The following is a 23,384-nucleotide window of genomic DNA, read 5'->3' as shown; positions in this document are numbered from 1 at the left end:
CCCTCTCCTCTCATTTTGGAGAATTTTTGCAGAAATTTTATAGAGAATAGTAATGCAAAGGTACTCAGTTTGCATGTGAAACCATGGGCTCCTCAGGAGTAGGTGGCAGGACAGGTGAAACATTAATAGGACATCCTCCCATCCCCTTGCTTTCATATGCATCTAATGAAACAAGGGAGAGGTGTAAGGCAGCCCCAGAGGAGGCAGTAGTTGGGAAATAGTTGACACTGCAATAATTCACCTAGCCCAAAGTATGATTTCTGAAGCATTTTATGTCAGCAAAGAAAAGGCTGCACAAGACAGTCTGGCAACAAGTGCCCATTTCATGTTTCATTTTCTTTAACACGCCTCAGACCCACACGTGCAGGAAACTTTCTAGCAAAATAAGGAGATGAGGAGTGATACATCCATCTTACCTCTGATGTTTGATGACATGACCTGCACCTCTCACTAAGGTCACACAATGCAGCAAGTGAGAAAAGGACTTTTATTCCATTGTGTAACAGTGCCACAGGAGAGGGTTAAATTCACAGGTTTTTTTAGGATGCCGTGAAAGTAACTTTTAGGAAGAGGAGTAGTTTTTCATTTAATATTAAGAAGAAATCAGATTAGCAAGGGCAGCTTGATGCTTCATAGAGAGAGATTTCTGCATTACAGAATAACTTACTGGCAAGAATAGCCTTTGTGAAGCACATGGTTTAAACAATTTCTTCCATTCTGCTGCGCTCTCGTTGGGAAATGTTATTGGATATAATGTGTAATTAACTTTTCCTTCATAGGGGAAGTTATCAAGCTATGTGAAAAGAAAAGACCACAAAAGTTACTTCAGTTCAATCCTATTAAGAAAAAAAGAAATCAAACCCCCATTTAAAATAAACTCAACTGCAACACCTCTCTTCCATAACAGAAATGCTTTCTTAACTACAAGGATCTGTCTGCTACTCAAAATGCTTGAACAGAAAGTGGCACCTGCAGGCCACTATGAAGAAAACACATCCTATCAGATCATATACAGAAGGAAAGCAAGTACAATAAATCCATCAAATAAAACTTTCCCCCTCCTTAACTCGTTTCCACAGGAGAGCTACCAATGAAGTCTCTCTCAATTCAAAATAACTTTACCCAATTTTCGCTAGTTACTGTTCACGTGACATTGGGGTGTATATATATTAGCACACATTCTACTAGTGTCATAGAAGTATGACATTTTAAATATAAAAATAGTAAACCCCTCTGCAGCTATATACTAGTCAGCTTCTAATAATGCCCCTCCACTCATAATGTTATATTCATTAACTAGAATTTACTAAAATTAGGCATAACCATGTATCCCATTTTCAAAGACTGATGTTTTACTTTGCTTAGACAAGGTGAGGCTGACTCTTGTTGTAAGCACAGGAGCAAAAAAGGAAAGATGTCTATTTTCTCTTGTAAAAGCAACTTCAAATAAGATCACACAAGATAACTGGTTTGTGTTTGGAACATCAAGTTTGCATTTCACAGATTCCAAGTGACAAACCAGGAAGTTTTGGTCTGTCTCCATGAAAAGCTTTGATATCAGCAACTGGCACTTTTCTGCATGGGGGAGTTCAAAAATCCCCATCCAACATTACAAAACACTTGCATATTACCTTATTTTTAGATCCCTGCCTTTCTGCCACTCTAACAAACAACTACCATCCAAGAGGCAGAGAAATTGCTCTATATTACTAAAATGGTACTGCAAATTGATAAAATAAATTATTTGAGTACTTACTATGTCTTTGAAACTCTCATGTAATTGGTCCTCAGCAAAAATATGAAACTGGAGAGGTTTGATGCTGAAAATTATGGCTGACCTCAACATAGTAACAGTCTCCTCCAGTCTTTCTCCACAGGCAACCACCGCTAGATGCATTTTCTCAGAAGGATGTGTTTTCATATAACCATATCTGATGTGGAAAAAAAAATATTTTCATGTGGCATTATTTCTAGCACAGGCTTAAAGAAAAGCTCTACTGCTTACCACACCAGGCAATTTAACAAAATAGCCTTTATCATATTTAAACCAGCGAAGGATAACTCAAACAGAAGATACAAACTACAGCATTACATATGTAGGCTTCCATTTAAACCTTAACTACTGTCATATTCACTCCCACCATCCCAGTTTATGAGGGAGAAACAAGGTATAGAAGAGATACACAGAAGCCAAACATTTCTTTTCTTACTAATCTCACTATCCATTACTAGCAAGGAATCCCATCAAAATTCCTACATTAAAAGAAAGATCATCGAATCATAGAACCCAGATCATAGAATGGTCTGGGTTGGAAGGGACCCCAAGGATCACAGAGTTCCAACCCCCCTGTCACAGGCAGGGCCACCACCCTCCAGGCCTGGATCTACACAAGGTTGCCCAGGGCTCCATCCAACCTGGCCTTGAACACCTCCAGGGATGGGGCATTTACTACTTCTCTGGGCAGCCTGTTCCAACCCCTCACCACTCTCTCTGTAAAAAACTTCCCTCTAATATCCAATTTAAACCTTCCCTCCTTTACCTTTAATCCATTGGTCCTGCCATCGTCTACCCTTTTAAAAAGTTGATTCCCCTCCTGTTTGTATGCTCAAATCACATGAAGTTACACTGCAATGAGAAAGGCTGGCAGCACAGGAAGTCTAAGCATGGGTTCATTTTCTCCTTTTTCCCTGGACTCAGTACAGAGACGGGCAAACATGATAAATACAGCAGAGTTAAACTCATCAACAAAAGTGAGAAAACCCTACTTTTAAGAAATTCTGTTAAGGACCTTTTTGAGTGATCTAGGGTTTTTGTCTATTACCTGCTCCAGTAAATCCTTTTGTCAAACCCAGGCTTCAGAGGCTTCTTCCTACACACTGGCAAAACACAAAAAGCTTTCTCCTCTCCTCTCATCCCACAGGAGTACAACTTGCTTTGTAAGAGGGGGGGAAACTAACAGGTCAAACAGTTGTGTGGGATGTCCTGGTTCTCCCAGTGGTTCTAGGAAATCCTCAATGTCTTTCTTGTAGAGAGGGGCCCAAAACTGAACACAGTACTCAAGGTGCAGCCTCACCAGAGCTGAGCACAGGGGAATAATCATTCCCCTGGTCCTACAGGCTACACTATTCCTGATGCAAGCAGGGATGCTGTTGGCCACCTTCACTACCTGGGCACGCTACTGGCTCATGTTCAGGTGAGTGTCAACCAACACCCCCAGATCCTTTTCCTCTGTACAGATTTCCAGCCACTCTGCTCCAAGCCTGTAGCTATGACCAAAGTGCAGGACCTGTCACTTCGCCATGTTGAACTTCATCCCACGGGCCTCTGCCCATCGATCCAACCTGTCCAGGTCCCTCTGGCCCGTCTTCCTACTCTCCAGTAGATCGACATTTGTCCCCAACTTGGTGTTGTCTGCAATCTTACTGAGGGTGCACTCAATTCCCTCATCCAAATCATCAATAAAGATATTAAAAAAGAAGGGCCCCAATACTAAACTCTGGGGGAAACCACTTGTGACCGGTCACCAGTAACCCACACCATGTGGGGGGATCCCACCTGAACCTCCAGATACCAGTCCAAAATGACTGGATTTCTCAAAGTCCAAAGACAGACAGACATCTAGGACACCCAAGCACTTCTCAATTAACACCAACCATTTTACTTCTCAGCAACTTCATGGCTAGTCACCTGGATCACATGCTATGCTCTTTCAATTTTAACGACTGCTTAAAACCTGCGTGACAGACACCTATATGCAGATGTCTGTATTCACAGACTGAAACCTTCTGTGAATCTTGCAGCAAAGGCTAAAAAATTAGTTCAGGTTAACAGGAAAAAAATATAAACCATAATCTTTCAAGGCAACCAAGGCATGCCCATTCAGACCTTTATACATAAAGCTAAGCTAAAACATTACACCATGTAGTATGTAGCTAATGTAAAAAACACAAAGCAAGCTGAATGCGATGAGGGATAGCTGAAACTCAGAAATAAGTACCCCGCTGCAGCCTGAACAAGCTGCAAGCAGCAGATTAGCCTCATCACTAATCCACTGAAAAGGGAATTACAATAATTAAACCCTGAAGTCATGAGAGCCTACAGTGATATTGCAAGGTCATGTGATAAATAAGGGCACTGCCTACACAAACTGCATAGCTGAAAGCCAAGTTCCTGAACCACACATAACAAACAGATTTCCATTAATAAGGTATGACCAAAATTATGCCAAAGCAACTCCAAAACACCCGGAGATTCAAAGGCTGTTTTATTATTGCTACATCTAGTGACATCCGTGAATAAAAACATTTCAAGCCACACAGCAAACACCAGGGATCACATTACGATGCTTTTACAGTCACTTTGTTCACACAAGCTCTGTTCTCTGAGTTTCTGATTTCATAGGTTCATTTTTTTTTAATCTGTGCTTAAAAATAGGGGGGTTTAAAAGGCAGAGAAAATATTTAGAAAAAGCGACACACAACTGAATTTCAGCTTGCACAATATGGGGAACAGCTGGACTGAGATCCGTAAATCCACAGCACAAAGCTTTATCCCTGAAGCAGATGGAGCAAGAAGCCACTAGAAAGAACAGGCCACCATTCCCCCTGGGGACTATCCACTAAGGAGGGGATGAGACATATTTGGTCTCAGAGACATATTATGGCAGTAGAAGTTGTGAGACTACAGAACTGTGCTTCTTACTCCAGACTCCCTGAAGAGACATCCTTTATTGATCATAGGCTGTATTTGACTTCCCTGCATACAGAACACCGGCAAACACAGCCTCCTCCTTAATAATCACACCTCAGCACTGTTCCTCTCCCTACATCTCTCACTCCCAGAGAAATTATTGTCCCACCTTCATCCAGGGACACTAACTACTTACACCACTTGTGCTAATCCTCCGCTGCCAGCATCTTTCATCACTTTTTCCTCCTCCTCCCACTACAAGCAGCATTAATTAGAAGCTGTTAATATTGAAGGTGAGACTGCAGAGCACATGTCCCCCACACAGCCAGTTATCATATCATGACTTGTCTCACTCCCTTCTTCAATATTATGTCTACATGACTTTGGTCCTTCCCCTAATTCCTTTCAAAATTATCTGCCCTCAACTGTTCCCTTCTCAAGTTGTCCTTCCCGAATTTTCCAGTCTCTGTAAACACATTTACACACACACACACACACACACACACACACACACACACACACGTATTCTCCACTGGAGTTAGTCATGCAACTACCTCACTAGAAGAGATGGAAAGGAAAACCTTGCTTATTTAGACAGCCCTAGCTTAGGCACGACTTAATGACAGTTCTGTAACAGAGATGACCATGAGCAAAATAAAATGTATTTTACAAGAACTGTAACTTGTCTGAACCTTATTATGCTTGGTATCAGCATATCACAGCTCTGGTACAAGAGCAATATACCCTTATTGAACCTCAAATCCAGGTTCTGAAAGTGTTAGAGGACGCTTTTAAAAAACTGAGGAGACACTTTGAAATAAATGTTCAGATGAAACATGGAAAACATGAATATAAATGTATATTTGTATATGTGTATGTCTAATTACTAGTAGCCTGATCTTTTGGTGCACGACACTGGGAAAAGGAGTAATAGAGTGAAAGACAGAGTACTTTACTAAGGCTTTTGGACAGACTAACAGGGACTATTCAATACATTCATCAGTGCCCTGGATGAGGGAACAGAGTGCACTGCCAGCAACTTTACCAATGACAAAACTGGGAGGAGTGGCTGACACACCAGAAGGCTGTGCCGCCATCCAGTGAGGGCTGGACAGGCTGGAGAGTTGGGCAAGGAGAAGTTTAATGAAATACAGCATGGGCAAGTGTAGAGTCTTGCATCTGGGGAAGAACAACCCCAGGTACCAGTATAGGCTGGGGACAGATCTGTTGGAGAGCAGCACAGAGGAAAGGGACCTGGGGATCCTGGTGGACAGCAGGATGGCTACGAGCCAACAATGTACCATTGTGGCCAAGAAGGCTGATGGCATCCTGGGGTGTGTAAGAAGGGGTGTAGTTAGTAGGTTAAGAGAGGTTCTCCTCCCCCCTCTGCTCTGCCTGGTGATACTGCATCTGGAACATTGTGTCCAGTTCTGGGCACTTCAGTTCAAGGAAGACAGGAAACTACTTGAAAGAGTCCAGCGCAGGGCCACAAAGATGACTGAGTGGATCTTCCTTATGAGGACCGGCTGAGGGAGCTGGGTTTCCTTAGCCTGGAGAAGAGGAGACTGAGGGGTGACCTTATTAATGTCTATAAAGATCTAAAAAGTGAGTGTCAGAAGGATGGAGCCCAACTCTTCTCAGGGATAGACAATAAATATATATATATAAAGCACCTATCACCATATTGATAAACGTTCTTTGGAACCACTCTGAGGGCAGAGGTAAGAACAGGAGTCAGTCTGTCAGTACCTCAGCACTGCTGCTTCCAACCAATTATAGAAAAAAAAAAATCCACAAGACACTGCTACCAGCTTGCTTGGCTGGTGTTTTAATACTGCTACTCTGCCAGGGTTGGAGGGAGACCTACTGTGAATGGCGACAGTTTGCACTGGCTTCTCCAGCTGCGCTGCAGTGTGACATAGCACTGGAACACACTGCCCAGAGGTTGTGGAGTCTCTTTCTCATTCAAAACCCACCTCAATGTGTTCTTGTGTGACATAATCTAGGTGATCCTGCTCTGGCAGGGGGGTTGGACTAGGTGATCTTTCAAAGTCCCTTCCAACCCCTAACATTCTGTGATTCTGTGAAAACTTGAGAGCCCTATTTCTAAAGAAAAAAAGAAAATCTCCAATAATGTGCAAGTCCTAGCTCCTGTAGGGAAAAAAACCCCTCTGGTAATTAAAAAGGAAGAGTAAAGAATGCACCTGCAGTCCCACAGATGATACTGACCAGGAAACAAAGACAGGATTTGAGTATTTAGAACAAATAAGAAAACTTCATTTGTCTGAGGACACTAATTACTTATGAGTGGTAGGGACAGTAAAAATAAATAAATCACTTGAGAGAGCACCACACATACTCCCATGAGTTTAGAAAACACATTAAATAACAATCCACTTTGACACTATGAGACCAAACCCCATGTAATTTAAAACATGCAGCACACCAGCAGCATAAAGCTAGACACCAGCCTTGCCCTCAAGTATTTCTGTGCTGGTGTAGACCTTCATTCTGTCTGATTAATTCTGCTGTGGGGTTAATAACCTCTGACAGAGGAACATAGTTGGATATGCTCAATGAATCTGCCACAAGAAGACTTTCCAAAACCTGTCTGTCAAGACACTGCCTTATGTTTAGAGATGTGCTTAAAGATGTACACCATGACACATTATATGTTAAATTAGCATTTCTAGGTCAATTAAAAATATGAAGTACTAATTTGCTAGTAGGCTACAGAGGTAAGTTTTGATGGGTTGTCCTCTTCTAGAATCTTCACTGTGCCCCTGCTGAACTTCTTGGGAAAAAAATCCCAAAGCCCTAATTGTGTCATTGCTAAAAATTCACCGGCTCCATGAAAATCTTAGTTCTGCCCCCTGGACTTGGCACAAGGTACTCCTGCACACCTGTAAGGTAGGGTTCTCCTATTTTTCATCTTACCCAACACATTATGAGCACAGGTGAGAGAATACCAAACCCTTGGGAACACCCAGACAGACATAAGGAATCCTATATACAGAACTCCATCTAATTTGTGATCATTAAGACTGTCCCAACTCTAGCCTGTTTTTCTGAGGTCACTGCACAACAGCACACAGTACAAAGAACAACCTTCAAAGCCCCAAACCTTCCAGAGCAGCTGACATGCTGCAGCATCGAGCATGACCTGTGTACCACTCAAGGAGTTATCAGTGTGACAAAAGGAAATTTTAGTTTTCTCTTTTTTTTTTAAGCCACGTTCAAGTATGGCAGCACTTCACAGAGAAAGCCATGAAGGAACCACAGTCAGCCTTACTCTGTGTTACAATCTGTGTGCGCCAGAGTTCTTTTTAAACCCCCCAATGACAGAGAATCATAGAACTGTAGGTGTTGGAAGGGACCTCAGGAGATCATCGGGTCCAACCCCCCTGCCAAAGCATCTCCCTAGGACATATCACTCAGATAGGCGTCCAGACGGGTCTTGAATCTCTCCAGAGAAGGAGACTCCACCACCTCCCTGGGCAGCCTGTCCCAGGGCTCTGTCACCCTCACTGTGAAAAAGTTCTTCCGCATGTTGGTGCGGAACTTCCTGTGCTCCAACTTGCAGCCATTGCCCCTTGTCCTGTCCCCACAGACCACTGAAAAGGGGCTGGCTGATTCCCCCTGCATCCCCTGCTTCAGATAATTATAGACTTTAATTAGGTCCTCCGTTAGTCTTCTCTTCTCAAGGCTGAACAGTCCCAACTTACTCAGCCTTTCCTCACAGGGGAGATGCTCCAGGCCCTTAATCATCTTTGTAGCCCTTCTTTGGGCTCTCTCCAGGACATACTACTACACTATTAGGACACTCCCTGCCCAACTTCCCCAGCAACCAAGTTGTCCTCTCTTATTCCTTTAGCATGCCTGGGAAGCCAAGGAATGCTTGAAAGATCAGCATCTAGGTACTAAAGCAATAAATACATCTCATTTGTCCTTTCAAACTTTACTAAAGCCCATCGAGAAGTTACCATTTTTAATGCAACTGTGTGAATTTTGAACCATGTTTGTCATCATCTGAGAAAGCTGCCACCCTCCTAACTAACACTAGTAGTTTTTAAGCACAGCCACCACCATATTATATAATGGTAATACCAGGATATAAGAATTATTTTGTAGGTTACAAAAAAACATTTTTAAAATTATTCCATATCAAAACAAGTCTTCCCACGCTGGTTGTGGTAGAGCTACAGCCTTGCTCTTCTTTGATCTTTTCTCCATACGGCCTGTAACACACACAAGGCATTCAATATTCAGCTTCCTCAACAAGGCTGCTTAATAAAGTCTCTCAGTCCTTCCATAACATCATTAAACCAACTTTCCTTGATATTATAATCAAATGGACTAGGTTGCCAGGCTCAGCGGTGTTGAAGTTGTTTACACTTACAAAAAGAACAACCAGAAGCCTGCTGCAAATGTGTTTTCTTCTTCAGTGTGAAAAGCTAACCACATGATCAGTGCAAATATTTTACTCATACAAGGTAAGGTTTTTTGACAATTAGCTTGGAAAATGAAAGGTACATTCATTAAAATGTGGAGGGAGAATATTTTCCATATAACCAGCACGTATTATTTGAAACCCAGCCCCACTATGTGCCTCAGGAATGGTAGATATGCAAATACAATACAGATGGCTTACTTATCACATCCTTTTTTTCTTTTAATGCTTTGTGTTTGATCTAAATCAATCGATCATTAAGGAGCCTAACCAAGCAGCCTTTAATCACCAGAGAAAGCAAACAGGAAGAGTTGAGAAGGCAAAAAAGCCTACACTGATTAAAATGCAACCGTTAAATCGTTCCCACACTTACTGGAAGTAAGATCAAGGTAGCTACAGAAAATTATCTGGATTTGAAAGTGATGAAAATTCTAGTTTTTACTCTGCTTTTTACTACTGCACTGAATTTAAAATAGGTCATAATCAGAGCTTATTTTGTAGAAGCATGCTAATGGTACAAGTGCAGATGTCCAAATGCCATCTATTCAACTACAAACTCAGCTAGTAGTTAGAATATGCTAGTTATTCAAACATTTGCTATAGAAGTCCTAAGCCCAATCTTCCAATCAGATAGTTTATTGGAAAAATCCTATTTTTCTGGACTGTCACAATTCATCTCAATATACCAAACACTACCAGGACCTCAATATATACAAAAAATAGTGACATTTATTTTTTAAGAGGCAACATGAGTTAAAATGCATTTAGAAGGAATATCCAATGACTGAAATCAGGCAGGTCAGACAGCCAAGTAATGAACCCTAAGAATTTCTTCTCATTCACTCTCAGTAAAAAATAAGAACCAACACCAACTAGATGACACCAAAAATCTTGAAAGGTGTACTCAAAAAAAAACACATATCATCTGGAGCATGTGAAACCAGAGCCTCATTATTTTTATCAGCATTTCTTATTTGTTTGTAAAAACTCGTTTTTACCGTTTGTAAAAATGATCTCATGCTTCTCCTCAATGCAAAAGCTTACAAATAATTCTGCACCAAAAGCACAACCAAAGATATTCTGTCTCAGTAATGCTGATAATCAGAACAGTTATAAGAAACGTGGGGGCAGAACAGCTCCAAAATCCTTCCAACATCAGCAATTGATCTTACGCTGATTAACCTTAACAGACAACATCCTTATTATCCATTATTAGAATCAGCAATTGCTCAGGGTTCATCAATTTCAAATGATGCTGAATTAGCTAAACCATGAGTCATACTGAAGTCTATATATACACACACCTCTCCTAAATAAAGTAAAGATTCCTCTATAGGTCTTCAACACTTCTATCATTCTGAGTCTTACAAATCCCCAGAACATCAGTTGCCACTGCACACTTTGCACACTTAGAGCTACTCAGAGAAAATGACATAGCAAGCTGCATTTCAAAAACATCCATGCCAAATTATTTTCTTTTATGGATAAACAAATTCCTGCAGTTCTGATATTCAGGAGGAAAAAAAACCAATGGGAAATTTAAGTTAAAACCAGAGAGAAAATAAGCTGAAGTTTTTTCTAAGAAAAGATTTCAAAATCCAAAAGCTGAAGGTCTACCTTTCAATGTTTGGAAAACTTCATTGGTAAAGGGAGTCATTAAGATAAATTTTATGAATCTACTAATGGCAATGAAATTCTGGCCACATGATCTGCTCTTCTGAAAAAACTCATTTGGTTAGGCTTACTGAAAACATCAGAATAGGACACTAGAATCTCCATTCAAAACTGATCTATCATCTGGATAAACAGTGTTTTCTCTTTTTATGGATTAAACCAGGCCAAATAGAAGATTCAAGGTAAATGACAGTGCAGTTCTATGACCAGACACTGCCATTTTATTAAAAGCAAGCTCATTGGAATCCCCACTATTTTGTGACGTGTCAACAAGCAGTGAGGTTACCTATCCTAAGATTTCAATCAATCAGATATGTAACTTAGGTTTTTCTCATATCCCTCTCCCTATTCCAGTCTCTTCAGAGTCCAGCTTTATTCTCCACCTCACTACAACAGCTGCACTGAACAAGACGACAAAGTCTTAGTCAACCCAGGATCACATCTGGAATGAGACACTATGGTAGAAGTCTCACACCTTCCTAATTCTAAAGATACCCAATTTAGAACCACAATGTTGCCTCTTTACAGAAAAAGGTTTCAAGAGGACTTATCTTCATGAAGAATATCGAACTGTCCCAACACACAGAATCTCAGAGAACAAGAATGCCAGACTTCATTTGCTGTGGTTAATAAACTTGCATGGAATTAAGTTCATTCTTCTTCCTTCAAAAATCTGACTGCAAAATTCAGAACTACTAAGTATCAAGTTTGAAACATAAGATGACATCAAAGGTAAAGACCCTTCAAGGCACATATTTGAGAATTAAACAAAATAACTCATAGCCAAAGCTGAAACCAAGCTACAACTGTGTTATTCCAGCTCAGACAAGGAAGTGAGGCTTACACAGCAGGTTCAGATGCTGAGCCATTGTAATTGCTTGCTGCCATCTGAAGAGGGTGCCCTTTCTCCTCTGCCGTGTTCCCCACCTCTCTTCTCTGAAACCAACAGAACTAAAGAGAGCAAAAGATAACATTTGGGGAAGGCAAGAGGACCCCTCTGACGTTAGAGAAGCTCACTGAGAAATTCAACAAGCACCGCAGTCAGCAAAACAAATGAGAATTCATTTAATAGTAGTATATTGATAAAATAAACTCAACCTGAAGTTACTGATATGACCACCACATTCCCTTTACACATAAGCAGCTTTTCTTCTTCCAGTTTCAAAATGTATAAACGTGAAATTTTGCAAATATCAGGAGTTCACCATGGCAATTATTTCACAGAATCGCAGAATATTTTGGGTTAAAAAGGACTTTAAAGATCATCTAATTCCAACCCCCTGCCATGGGCAGGGACACCCCCCACTAGACCAGGTTGCCCAAAGCCCCATCTGACCTGGCCTTGAACACTGCCAGGGAGGGGTCAGACACAGCTTCTTTGGGCAACCTGTGCCAGGGCCTCATGACCCTCACTGGAAAGAATCTCTTCTTAACAGCTAATCTAAATCTACTCTCTTTCAGTTTAAAGCCATTATCCCTGGTCCTCTCACTACACTCCCTGATAAACAGCCCCTCTCCACCTTTCTTGCAGGCCCCTTTAGGTACTGGGAGGCTACTATAAGGTCTCCCCAGTGCTTTCCTTTCTGCAGGCTGAACAAGCCCACCTCTCTCAGCCTGCTCTCATCTGCAAGATGCTCCAGCCCTCTCACCATTTTCATCGTCTTCCTCTGGACTTGCTCCAACAGCTCCATGTCTTTCTTCTACTGGGGACCCTAGAGCTGGACGTAGTAATCCAGGTTTTTACAAGAGCAGAGTATGCTGTTTCACCAAGAAAGAAACTGCACTTGCCCAGTAATGCCACAATCAATACACAATTCAACAGACTTGTCTTCACAGCCACAGCCTGTGTTCTTAACAGAATAATTCACGTTACATGTTAAGGTCTGGACAAAGGATCTTCTTGGGGTTTCTCCACTTCTGGTTCCAACTTTCTACTTGTCTTGTGCCCAGCAGAAAGTCCAGAAAGGAATTTTTCTGCTATTTTTACTGCAACACATTGCATTGTGGAGACTTCGTGGACACCATCACAGGCAACAGGGTCAGAAAAAGACCCTCTCCTCTTTCAGCACTATGTACCTGTCGACTGGCCTAGACCTCCACGGATGAGTGAAGCTTAAATCAATAGCCTGTCTCTCCACTAAGCACAGGCTAAGCCCTTATGCCCTCCCTAACAGCACTGACACTTGGTTTACCCTCATGTTCTTAACTTCATAGACCTAAACTCCCAAAAGCTAGCCTCTAAGGGAAAATATATTTTTAAAAAAATGAGTCTAATCAGAAAGCTAAAAACCTGTCAAAGAGAAAGTCAGATGAACCCTTGTGCATAAAGAACACACTGACTACCAAGGGCAAGGAGAAAGATGCAAAAGCCCCAAATTACAGGTGTAGTTTGCCAAAAAACTAAAATTGATCTAAGCCAATGCTTCAAGTAACCCCCTGGCAACAGATGAGCTTTAAAAGCACAGAGAGAGGAATGGGGGACAGATTTATAGTCTTTCCCAAAATGATGATTATAAAAATATATTAGGTTTTGTGAAGCTAAACTTTTCTTTCCCTTTGCTTCCCTAGAAATATTCAAGTTTCAGACTAAGAGGAAGATATAACTATATCAAAGGATGATCAATCAAATTTTAAATATTAGAAAAAAATAACTTACAGCTTCAGTTGTATACTGAAAAGAACTGTGCAGGTTAGAGACCATATATGCCAATTTGCTTAATCCTTCATCCATTTCTTTTTAAGCTACTTCTATAATCTGATGATCTGAAACATCTGAACAACCGCCTCAAAATACTGAGACTTATTGTTAAAGATGAAGCTTTAAGGACACGGACTGTGCTGTAACATACTGTATCAAAGCACATGCTAAAGTGTTTCAGGACTTTTGGATGAAGTACTATCCTCTAATTCTATAAAACATGTAACAAAAAAGCTCCAAATGTAACTACTAAGTGTATCTATCAGTTTTTACTGTGCACAAAGTTATATTTATCAAAAAAAAAAATCATCAGTAACTTTGCAGAACATGTTCAGACAGACTTATTACCAATTTAGCAAGTATTTTAAAGCAGTAACACAAGTGAAAAAAGTCTAGTCATTTGAGTCTACAATTTTAAAAACAGAACAGGAGAAAGCCCAGCTAAAGGTAACCATAACATAGCCAGGTGAAATGCATGAGAAGCAAATAAAATATTTTGCTTTTTCACCTTGCTAAAGAGCAAAAAATACCCAGCTACACCTGTCTGCAATCAAATAATATAGTACTATTTAATAATAAATCCTACCTAAAAGCAGCTTCCCAAAAGCAGTTCATTCCACAAACATCAGAGGGCAGCATCCAATAGGAATTCCAGAAAGATACAGACAAACTCTTACACCTAACAGGATAAGACAAAAATAACCTATATAAATGTTACTGATTTTATGGCAGTTACATGGATTAATTTCTAGCTCAAACGTAACTTGAATTGTTAATTAGCAGGTAGAAGACGACCTACATGACAGAGCTTGAATAATACAAAAGAGGAGGTATTAGGTGCCAACCAGGATTCTTCATAAGGAAAAACAGTCCCCATCCTTTAGCTTTTCCTCTGCATGTATTTTCAGAGTAAGAAAAACAGAGGGGTTGGGATTTTTGAGGGTCATCCCATGGTCTCAGCTTAGCATAAATCCAGAGGTAACAGAGTAAATGACAATACTCACAGCAGGAAAGAACTCACATCTTTGCAATACCTTTGACTACTTCAAGCCGAAGAGCAAGAACATTGCATATTCAGAGCTATATCGCCCATTTAAACACAATCCCCACTCACCCAGGACTATTCCATACAAACCTGATTTTTAACCAAAACAGGGCTTTTCAGTAGCAACAAATTCCATTATTTCATAACAAAAGGTTAATGTAACCCAGAAATAACCACCACACCTGGCAAGTCTTCCTTTGTCTTACTAATGGCAAAACTAATAATTTATTGACTCGTGCCAAACTAACAGAAAAGCAGGTTTTACTAGTCCACCACTAAATTTTATGCAACAATAATACAGGAAACATTTTAGAAGGGCAATATAAGTGCATTTTCAAAGGCTGTGGTGAAGAAATCAACATCAAGATTTAAAATCTTAAACAAGCAAGTAGAACATCGCCAAGCAGGGCCTATGCTCTTGAGTCACTTCCTATGTTCCCTTTTCCTGCCCTGGTGACACAACGCCAGTAGTGTTTTGTTCTCCTTTGAAGGTTGGTATCTGTGAATAAAAGACACGTGCAAGAAGAAAACCGACACAAAAGCTTGATGATTAAAAGATATTTAAGCACTACAGCTCAGAACTCTAGTGGAGGCTGCCTTTTCAAGTTCTAAATGAATCAGCTTCATCTTGGTATGGTTATCTGGCATCTGTAAAGGCCAACGTATTGCAAATACCAGACTTAATAGTTTAATGTAGCATCAAAAATAACAAGCTGTATAATGTCTTTTTTCAACACTTGAGATAAATGACTTCATAAACACATTGTTTCACAAAGCCTCATTATGTGTTGGTGGGGGTGTGGAGAAGTTCTTCAGTAGAGATGGCAGGAAATCTTTCATATCCTGTAAATACATGTGTCTGCAAGAATTATTCAAGTGATTCTATCTCATGACTTAAGAATGGTCTGCACAAATAAATATCCAGGTACAAAAGGGATAATGTAGACTATGACTGGGATATCTGCACTGCTCTGGGGAAAGTAAATGGTATAAAACCACAAGTTCTCTCTGCCAGATTCTCTCTTACATTAATCTTTGTGGCTTTTGAAGTTTCTGTAAAACCTCAAGGCACATGAAGACTTTGCACTTATCTGAACAATCTTTAAGGTCTCCACTGCGTACCTTTTTGAATAACTGTCTCTCATTACCTCTAAGATAAATTAATAGACTATACCTTAAAATCAGTTTTCTGGTTTAGAAGATTATTATCTTCTTATTACAGGGGATTCCTTTTTCAGCTGTCAAGAGCCGCACTTTTCTTAACTGCTTTGAGCTACTATCCTATCCAGACTATCAAGGCAAGAGAGGCAAGCTTGAATTAATGCCTAAGTCATTTCCCTGACACATTAAACCTTTCAACATCCCATTCAGCATGACAGTAAGGTTGTCAGCCTTGAATTTGATTCATAAATTTCATGTTTGCAACAAAAATGCTATGAGGGTACATATGTATGTAATTTACCTAATGTCAGACTAAGTTTTTTTCCTGCCCACAGAAGTCTCTCTCAACTGGCCATATCCTACCACATTCCATAAAGCTTTCGCACACAACAGATTAAGTGACTAGAATCACGGGGCAGCATTTTCTTCTGGTCATTCAAAATACTACTCATTATTTTTTTTTTTTAATTTGAAATAAAACAAGAGGAAAGCTTAGACTACAAGTAAGTGCCATAAGTACTTTACAAAACTAGGGAGATGTATGTGTTCATCAAACAGGCACAGTCATCGTTACCCAAGCAAGGTTACCAGTCAGACCGGAATAGTCACCTTCAGCATTAGGGAGGGATATTTTGCTCACATCTATTATAGGTTACGTGATTAAAGGCCAGTCTCCACAAATAGAAAGCAGAACACAACATCAGGTGAAGGCAGCCCAGCAGTCTAACCTCAGCCCATGGAGCACCCTGGCCCAGTCCTGATGCAGGAGAGCAGCAGTCAGCCCATGGGCACAGCAGAAGATACACCAAACAAGACAACAGGAGAGGCTCTCCAGATCACCTTACACAGGTTACCACAGGGGTGTGGGGCTCACTGAGGGATCACAGTGGACTAGGGATGAATGAGAATGCAAAAACGGAGAGAAGGTAAGAGGGTTCAGTCACATGTAAACAGGACTAGCCATACTGTGTGACTAGTCAGCAGCTGCCTTATTAAACTCCATTTTTATTTTCCTGGGTAAAGGGGGGGAGGGTGAGGCAGGGGTGCCCATTCCATGTGTATGCACAGTGGTCCAAGTGCCAGTAAACAAAAAGGTGGCCACAGCTCATAGAGGCCCAGTGCCAGAAACTGAAGAGACATGAGTGCATGTAGTGTGTGGGTGTGCATGTTGGCACACACCATCAGTAGCCAAGTATCAAACCAGACTACGCCACAAACAGAACAAGAGGCTTGGAAGCTAAGTATCAGACAGGCCATAAAACTGAGCTAAACTCCACAGAGATATGAGTGGCTGAGCTACTCAAAGAAGTTTTCTCAAGACTAGGGTCTGAAGGATGGCTACTGGAAGGACCAGAAGGTCCAAGCCACCCACCAGAGAAGCCAACTCCTAACACCAACCACCAACAAAAAACAAAACCAAAGAAATACAAACTTTTCAAAATCATTATTATCATAGACAAGAATTCTCAAAGATCTGTTTGCCAATTTAAGGTATCTCTCCTTAGGCAACCAGACATTTTATAACTACCCTTATCAGGTAATTTAGCTTCAATACCACTGGAGAGTAAAAATTTTAGTCTTGCAGACATAGCAAAGGTGTCTACATTATGACCTGGAAAGAATTATTTTCAGAATTTAAGGACCATTTTAGATTTGTTTGCAAAACACATAGCAGTACACAAGTTGAGTTCATGACGACTGAGGCCCTGTGCTCAGGCAAGTAAAGTTTAACAAATCTCCAAACAGTCAGACTGAAAAAAACCCTCCTTTTATTAAAAAGGCTTACTGTTAAATGGAGTTCACAGCTTTCAGGGGTACTTTCCATCCACGTGGCACCTTTCATACCACTGTAACTTCACAGCCAATATATCACTATGTCCAAACCATCAGGGCTGCAGTCAACCAGCATGAGCCAGGGCTACAGCCGTTCTGTCAGCACTGCACTAACCACCCCAGCCTAATCAACAGCAAGAATCAAGTCATGGAGCCTGACCTGTATCTCTCCTGCAGGACAACGTGCAGCAAGGCAGGAAGGATGCATGTCTTTAGTTCCTTCCTGCTCAGAATCACAGGAGTAAAAGTTTCAGATGAGACAATTTTTTCCAATGAAGTTTCAACTTGAAATGCTTCAGTGCTTCATCCATTTAAAAGTTTTACTCACATTTTGCAATGTTTAGACAAGTTTCTCAGGCACAAGAGTGCTGAGAAGCATTTCCTTTACCAGCACAGTCAAGAGAGCAAGAGACAGATGCAGTCAGGTATGAGAGTTACAGAATCACAGAATCGTAGGGGTTGGAAGGGACCTCAAGGGATCATTGAGTTGCATATAACAAACCAGTAAGTATATTCCTGGCTGCAGAAAAATGCTAAACTACAGAAAAATGGGGAAAAAAAGTTTCACTTTAATAGGGTCAAATTCATCAACCTCACTGAATTCACAGAACTGACAACAGACTGATTCCTGCTCTACTTCACAAACTTGCCGTTAAGATAGCACTCTCTTTGGACCTGAATAGAAAGATGACATTATCTGCTTAACTGAAGTGGAAATATTGATAAAATTAACTGAAGATTCCCTTTCATAAGGGAGAAAGACTTAAAAGTATACTCCACAGACAGCAGATTATAGTATTATCAAATGACATACTAGTGGTAAATATTTATTTATTTACCAAGGCTGGGGCAAGGGGGGGGGGTCCATTTTTCCACAGCCTTCTTCCTCAGCCCTAAACCATACCAGCAAAGGCAAAAAGACTAACTACATATGTTGGCTTTCAACTGACTTTGTTTCCTCTGGAAGTAGGCACCTCAGTATTTTCTTTTTTTCAAGTTCAGATCTATTGCTAATTTAGCTTTTATATATGACTGTACCATCCATTCATTACTACCTTTCTTGTTGGAATGAATAATCAGGAGGATAACTCCCCTTCAAGGTAATCTTTCTTCACAGCTAAAACCCAACCTTACAACTTCACTAATACATTCTTGAAATGTTTTTCAGCTGTTTCTATCAAGTTTCAAGATAGGACTCTTCAGCTTTTAGTCATCTAGTTCCTCAGGCTACTGTAGCCTTTGAAACAACTCCGTAGCAAAGTGATTACCCAACAACCTCTCCGAATTATTATGCTTATTGGAGGCTCTTGCCTCAACCTGTAATTCTAGTTTCAATATGGGACTTCCTTTTTAATTAAACATTTTCTACTTAAAAGCTTCATCACTATTGCAAAATTCTCCCAGGTGTGGTATTCTGAAGCTTTATTCAAAGCTTGCACTTTTCATGTTTACAAGCTTCTGAAAACTACCAGAAATCTCAACTGCCCACCCTCCATCAGAGAGTATGATTGAGCTCTTTCTGCCCTCATGTCATGTACCAGAGACAAAGAAAGCCCTTCTGCTAAAGAGCAGAGGAAATCACTGTCAAGTCCATAAACACCTTCAGATGGCAGTTTCATTTGCTTTGCTAAACTGTATTTTAAAGTTATCTGTGAAAACAGCTAAAGCAACCAATTACTGAGAGTTACTATTAATGTATATGGAATGCTAAAGTTCAAGAAGGATCAGAAGGTTACCTGAACACAACTTACTCTCTAAGGTTACAAACCCCTCAGGATATTACACAATCACCAAAGAGTAAGAAGTGGGTGTAAAACAGCCACAGAATCACAGAATCATAGAGGTTGGAAGGGACCTCAAGAAATCAAGTCCAACCCCCCTGCCAAAGCAGGTTCCCTAGGACAGGTCACACAGGTAGATGCCCAGATGAGTCTTGAATATCTCCAGAGGAGGAGACTCCACAACCCCCTGGACATCCTGTCCCAGAGCTCTGTTACCCTCACTGTGAAAAAGTTCTTCCACACATTGGTGTGGAACTTCCTATGCTCCAATTTGAAACCATTGCCCCTTGTCCTGTCTCCACAGACCACTGAAAAGTGGCTGGCCATTTCCCCCTGTGTCCCACATTTCAGATATTTATAAACATTAATCACATCCCTCTCAGTCACTTTTTCTGAAGGCTGAACAGCCCCAGTTCATTCAGCCTTTCCTCATAGGGGAGATGCTCCAGGCCTTTCATCCTCTTTGTAGCCCTTTGCTGGACTCTCTGCAGGAGATCCCCATCTTTTTTGTACCGGGGAGCTGGACACAGTACTCTAGGTGGGGCCTGACCAGGGCAGAGTAGAGCCAGCCACATGGCTGCCGTGCTCAGTCTCTACTAAGGATAGAGCTGTAGTATAACAAACTGAAAACCACCAATACCTTCACCAATATGTGTGTATCAGTTGCACACAAGAACATTAGGCAATTTCATATCTGAGATTAATTGAAATGTACATCAAAAGGAACATTCAGCTGGGCATTTCTTAACTGCCACAGGACAGATTATTTTCCCTTGAACAAAAGCCTTTTAGAGACTGTTCCAAGGGACTGGCTCACACCTGAGTTTTGCACATGCCATTTGCACAAACAGCAATATAAACCTCAATAATCTACAACAGGATGATGTTCCTCCTGAGCCTTCAGTCTGACAGGAATTTATAGGTGTACTAGGCTTGCAGGGCAGCAGGGTCTACAGGGATGCACCAAACAGACATTGATTCTGCAAGGAGGTATGCTCCTATGAAAATGCACACACAGGAATTACTTGCAGCACTTAAGACCTTTGGAAAGTGACTTTCTCAGTTTGCAAAGCGCTTCCACATTGCAACACTGGGTAGATTTATATCTCAGTTCCCTTCACTGCAGCAAACAAGAAGCTTCTTGCACATTGTTGGGGTTCTCCCCCATCAATATCTTTTACTTTAAACCTACACTTGAGTACATATACTAAAAAAGTAAACTGTACAGCTATTAAGTTAAATGTGGAGGCTCTTTTGCTAACCAGGAGCATGATACACCTGAAAGTAATTTCAGTGCTTACTAATACAAAAGTTTTCTTCACGTAAATGGCTTATTTTCTGTAGTAAAAGAAGTATCATATATATGATTTTCTTCCTCACATTTCTATTTAAAACTGATTTATTAGACCAACGAAATCTTACATAAAACTCAGACTTAACTCTTTTATTCCATTTATGTTCTTTTGATTTCAAATCCTCTCGGTGAGCTTTTAATCATAAACTGTAAGTGAGTAACAAACACCCTCACATTGTTTCCAAACCATAAGCTGTACAAAGATGAAATAAAAGCCAAAGCACAGGAAAACACATCTCTGAAGTAGTTACACCAGTCAAAAGCTGGGTTTCACATTTCAGCTGACTCCACCCCTAGCAACTCAGAATGCTGTTTCATGATATTTTAAGATAATTAAGTCAGTTTCTGCCATTCTGCCTTTGCACCAGCACCAACAATTTTGTAATTACACGATGAGCCAGTTCAGGGTGCTGAGTTGGCCAAACCTTAGATCAAATCACAGAATGGTTTGGGTTGGAAGGGACCTCAAAGATTATCTAGTTCCAACCCCCTTGCCACGGGCAGGGACACCTGCCACTACACTAAGCCACCCAAAGCCCCACAAGTAGTTTCCAGGCAGGCTGGCATACCAAATGAACTCACTTGTGGGATCAGAGGAGTGCAAGCAGTGTAAGGAAGGGGGGTGCTTGAGCATGAGCAGCACTGGGAAGGGGGTACAGCTGCCAAATCATCAAACTCACACTGCTTTATGCTGCTGTGGAATCTAAACAGGTAGAGAGGTAGGCTGGCCCAAAAAGGCCTGGCCTAACTGCTCCTCCACCTTTAGTAGCAGGCTTGTTGTCCCTCTTCTTTTTTTGGCATTAGCATTCCGGCAGCCACAGCTGAACTGGTTCGTCACACTAAACCAGAGGAAAACTAGTATTGTTTTCATTCCACCACCTCACGCACTGCTTGCCCACATGAAAACTGGTGCTGGCAGGAGGCAGGCAAGAGAAACACACGGCGGCTGTGCAGAGCGTGAGCTGCTCCGAGGTACACCTCCTGAACCGCGGGGCTGAAGGCACAGCTCCCTGCGAGAAGGCTGGCTCTAAGGATCCTACAGGAAGTATTTTTGTTGAAACAAAGTTACGATCGGAAAGCCATCAAGTTTCAGAACTAACACCCAGAGAGCTTCTCCGCCTCACACTCTCCCGGCTTCACCTACCCCGCCCCAACGAGGAAGGGGGTCCGAGTCTCACAGGGACGACGGCGAAGTCGCAGCCCAGCTCCCGAGGCCGCGGCCAGGCCCCCGCACTCCCCGCCCGGCCGCGGACACTTGAGCAGCCGGCGCACGGCCTGGGGGCAGCACCGCCTCTCCCGCGGCGGGGACGCGCAGGGGGCCCGGCTTCGGCCACTGGCCGGCCTGCAGCGCCGCTTCTTTAACCTCGGGATGTTTTTAAGGCTTTTTCAACCTCCGTTCCTCGGTAACCAGCCCGTGAAGTGGCGGAGCTGCTCGGGAGATAGGGCACAGCAGCACCACCCCCTCCCCGAACCCCCCGTTCCCTCGCAAAGTGCTTTCCCGGCCTCTCGCCGCGGCGGCAGCCTCACCTCCGCCCCGCCGCGCCAGCGGAGCGGCCGGGGGCGCCCGCGTCCCCCCATCGGGGGGCGAGGGCGGGCGCCAAGCCCCGCTCCGCCCGCGGGAGGGCGGCCAGCGCGCTCCCGCGCCTCCCCGGCCCTCCCCGCAGGAATGCGGAGCGAACCGCCGCCCGCCCGGCTCCCCCGCCCGGCTCCGGCCCCGCGCCACCGTACCTGCCAGCCCCCGCCTCGCCTCGGCCCACGCTCCCCGCCGCCCGGCCGCCGCCCGACTGCCGCCAGGCGCCGGGCGCGGCGGGGTCTCGGGCCTGCCGCTCCCGTCCGCCGCCGGGCTCCTGCTCCAGGGAGAGGGCCAGCTGGCTGAAGCCGTAGAGCAGCGAGCAGACGCCGCAGCCCAGGCACAGCAGCGCCACCCGCGCAAACCGCCGCATCCTCCGGCCCCGGCTGCGAAGCCAGGCGGCGGCCGGGGCCCAAGCGGCTACGCGAGCCCCAGTGGAGGCGGTAGCGGCGAGAGCCCCGGCATGCGAGGGGCGGGAGAGAGGGCGGGGCGGGGGCGGGGCGAGCCCTGACGCGCCCGCAGGGACCCAGGTGCCGCCGGCGGGGCGGGCCGGGAGGCGGGGCCCGGCCTGGCGGGGCGGGCCGGGAGGCGGCGCCCGGCCTGGCGGGGCGGGCCGGGAGGCGGGGCCCGGCCTGGCGGGGCGGGCCGGTGGCGCAGCGATGGGTGCGCGGCCCCCTTGAATTGTCCCAGACGTGAAAGAAAGCTGAAAGTTTCCTACTCCGGGAAGGGGCGCGTCGGGGGCGCCGCTGCTCCGCTCCCCTCCCCTCCCCTCCGGGGTGCGGCTGGGCCCGGTGCCCTGGGTCGGGCCCTGGGGAAGCTGCAACCTGATGACAGATTGGCCATGAGCCAGCAGTGTGCCTCGGGATCCTGGGGTGCATCCGGAGGAGTGTGGCCAGCAGGTCAAAGGAGGTGATCCTCCCCCTCTACTCTGCCCTGGTCAGGCCCCACCTGGAGTATTGTGTCCAGTTCTGGGCTCCCTGGTATAAAAAGGACCGGGATCTCCTGGAGAGAGTCCAAAGAAGGGCTACGAAGATGATTAAGGGCCTGGAGCATCTCCCCTATGAGGAAAGGCTGAGTAAATTGGGACTGGTCAGCCTTGAGAAGACTAAGGGGGGACCTAAATAAAGT

At 43.3% G+C, this 23,384-nt stretch overlaps 1 protein-coding gene across 2 annotated transcripts in view; it reads right to left on the bottom strand.

Annotated features, from left to right (window-relative positions):
• GXYLT1 (glucoside xylosyltransferase 1) overlaps positions 1-22,629 on the bottom strand; it is a gene marked incomplete at its 5' end in the record, with an annotated part of 34,249 nt that extends 11,620 nt beyond the window's left edge. The window contains 4 exons of one of the 2 annotated variants that reach the window (XM_084264929.1): positions 668-793; positions 1,757-1,931; positions 14,099-14,215; positions 22,415-22,629. In XM_084264929.1, the coding sequence (XP_084121055.1) occupies positions 668-793; positions 1,757-1,931; positions 14,099-14,215; positions 22,415-22,629 (633 nt within the window). The remainder of the gene's footprint in view (positions 1-667; positions 794-1,756; positions 1,932-14,098; positions 14,216-22,414) is intronic. The other variant, XM_084264930.1, reaches the window with a different exon arrangement.
• Positions 22,630-23,384: the final 755 nt, after the last annotated feature.

This window comes from Gallinula chloropus (genome assembly GCF_964237585.1).
Source record: "Gallinula chloropus genome assembly, chromosome: 1".
Classification (NCBI taxonomy): Eukaryota; Metazoa; Chordata; class Aves; order Gruiformes; family Rallidae; genus Gallinula; species Gallinula chloropus.
This window is presented reverse-complemented; position numbering and strand designations above follow the sequence as displayed.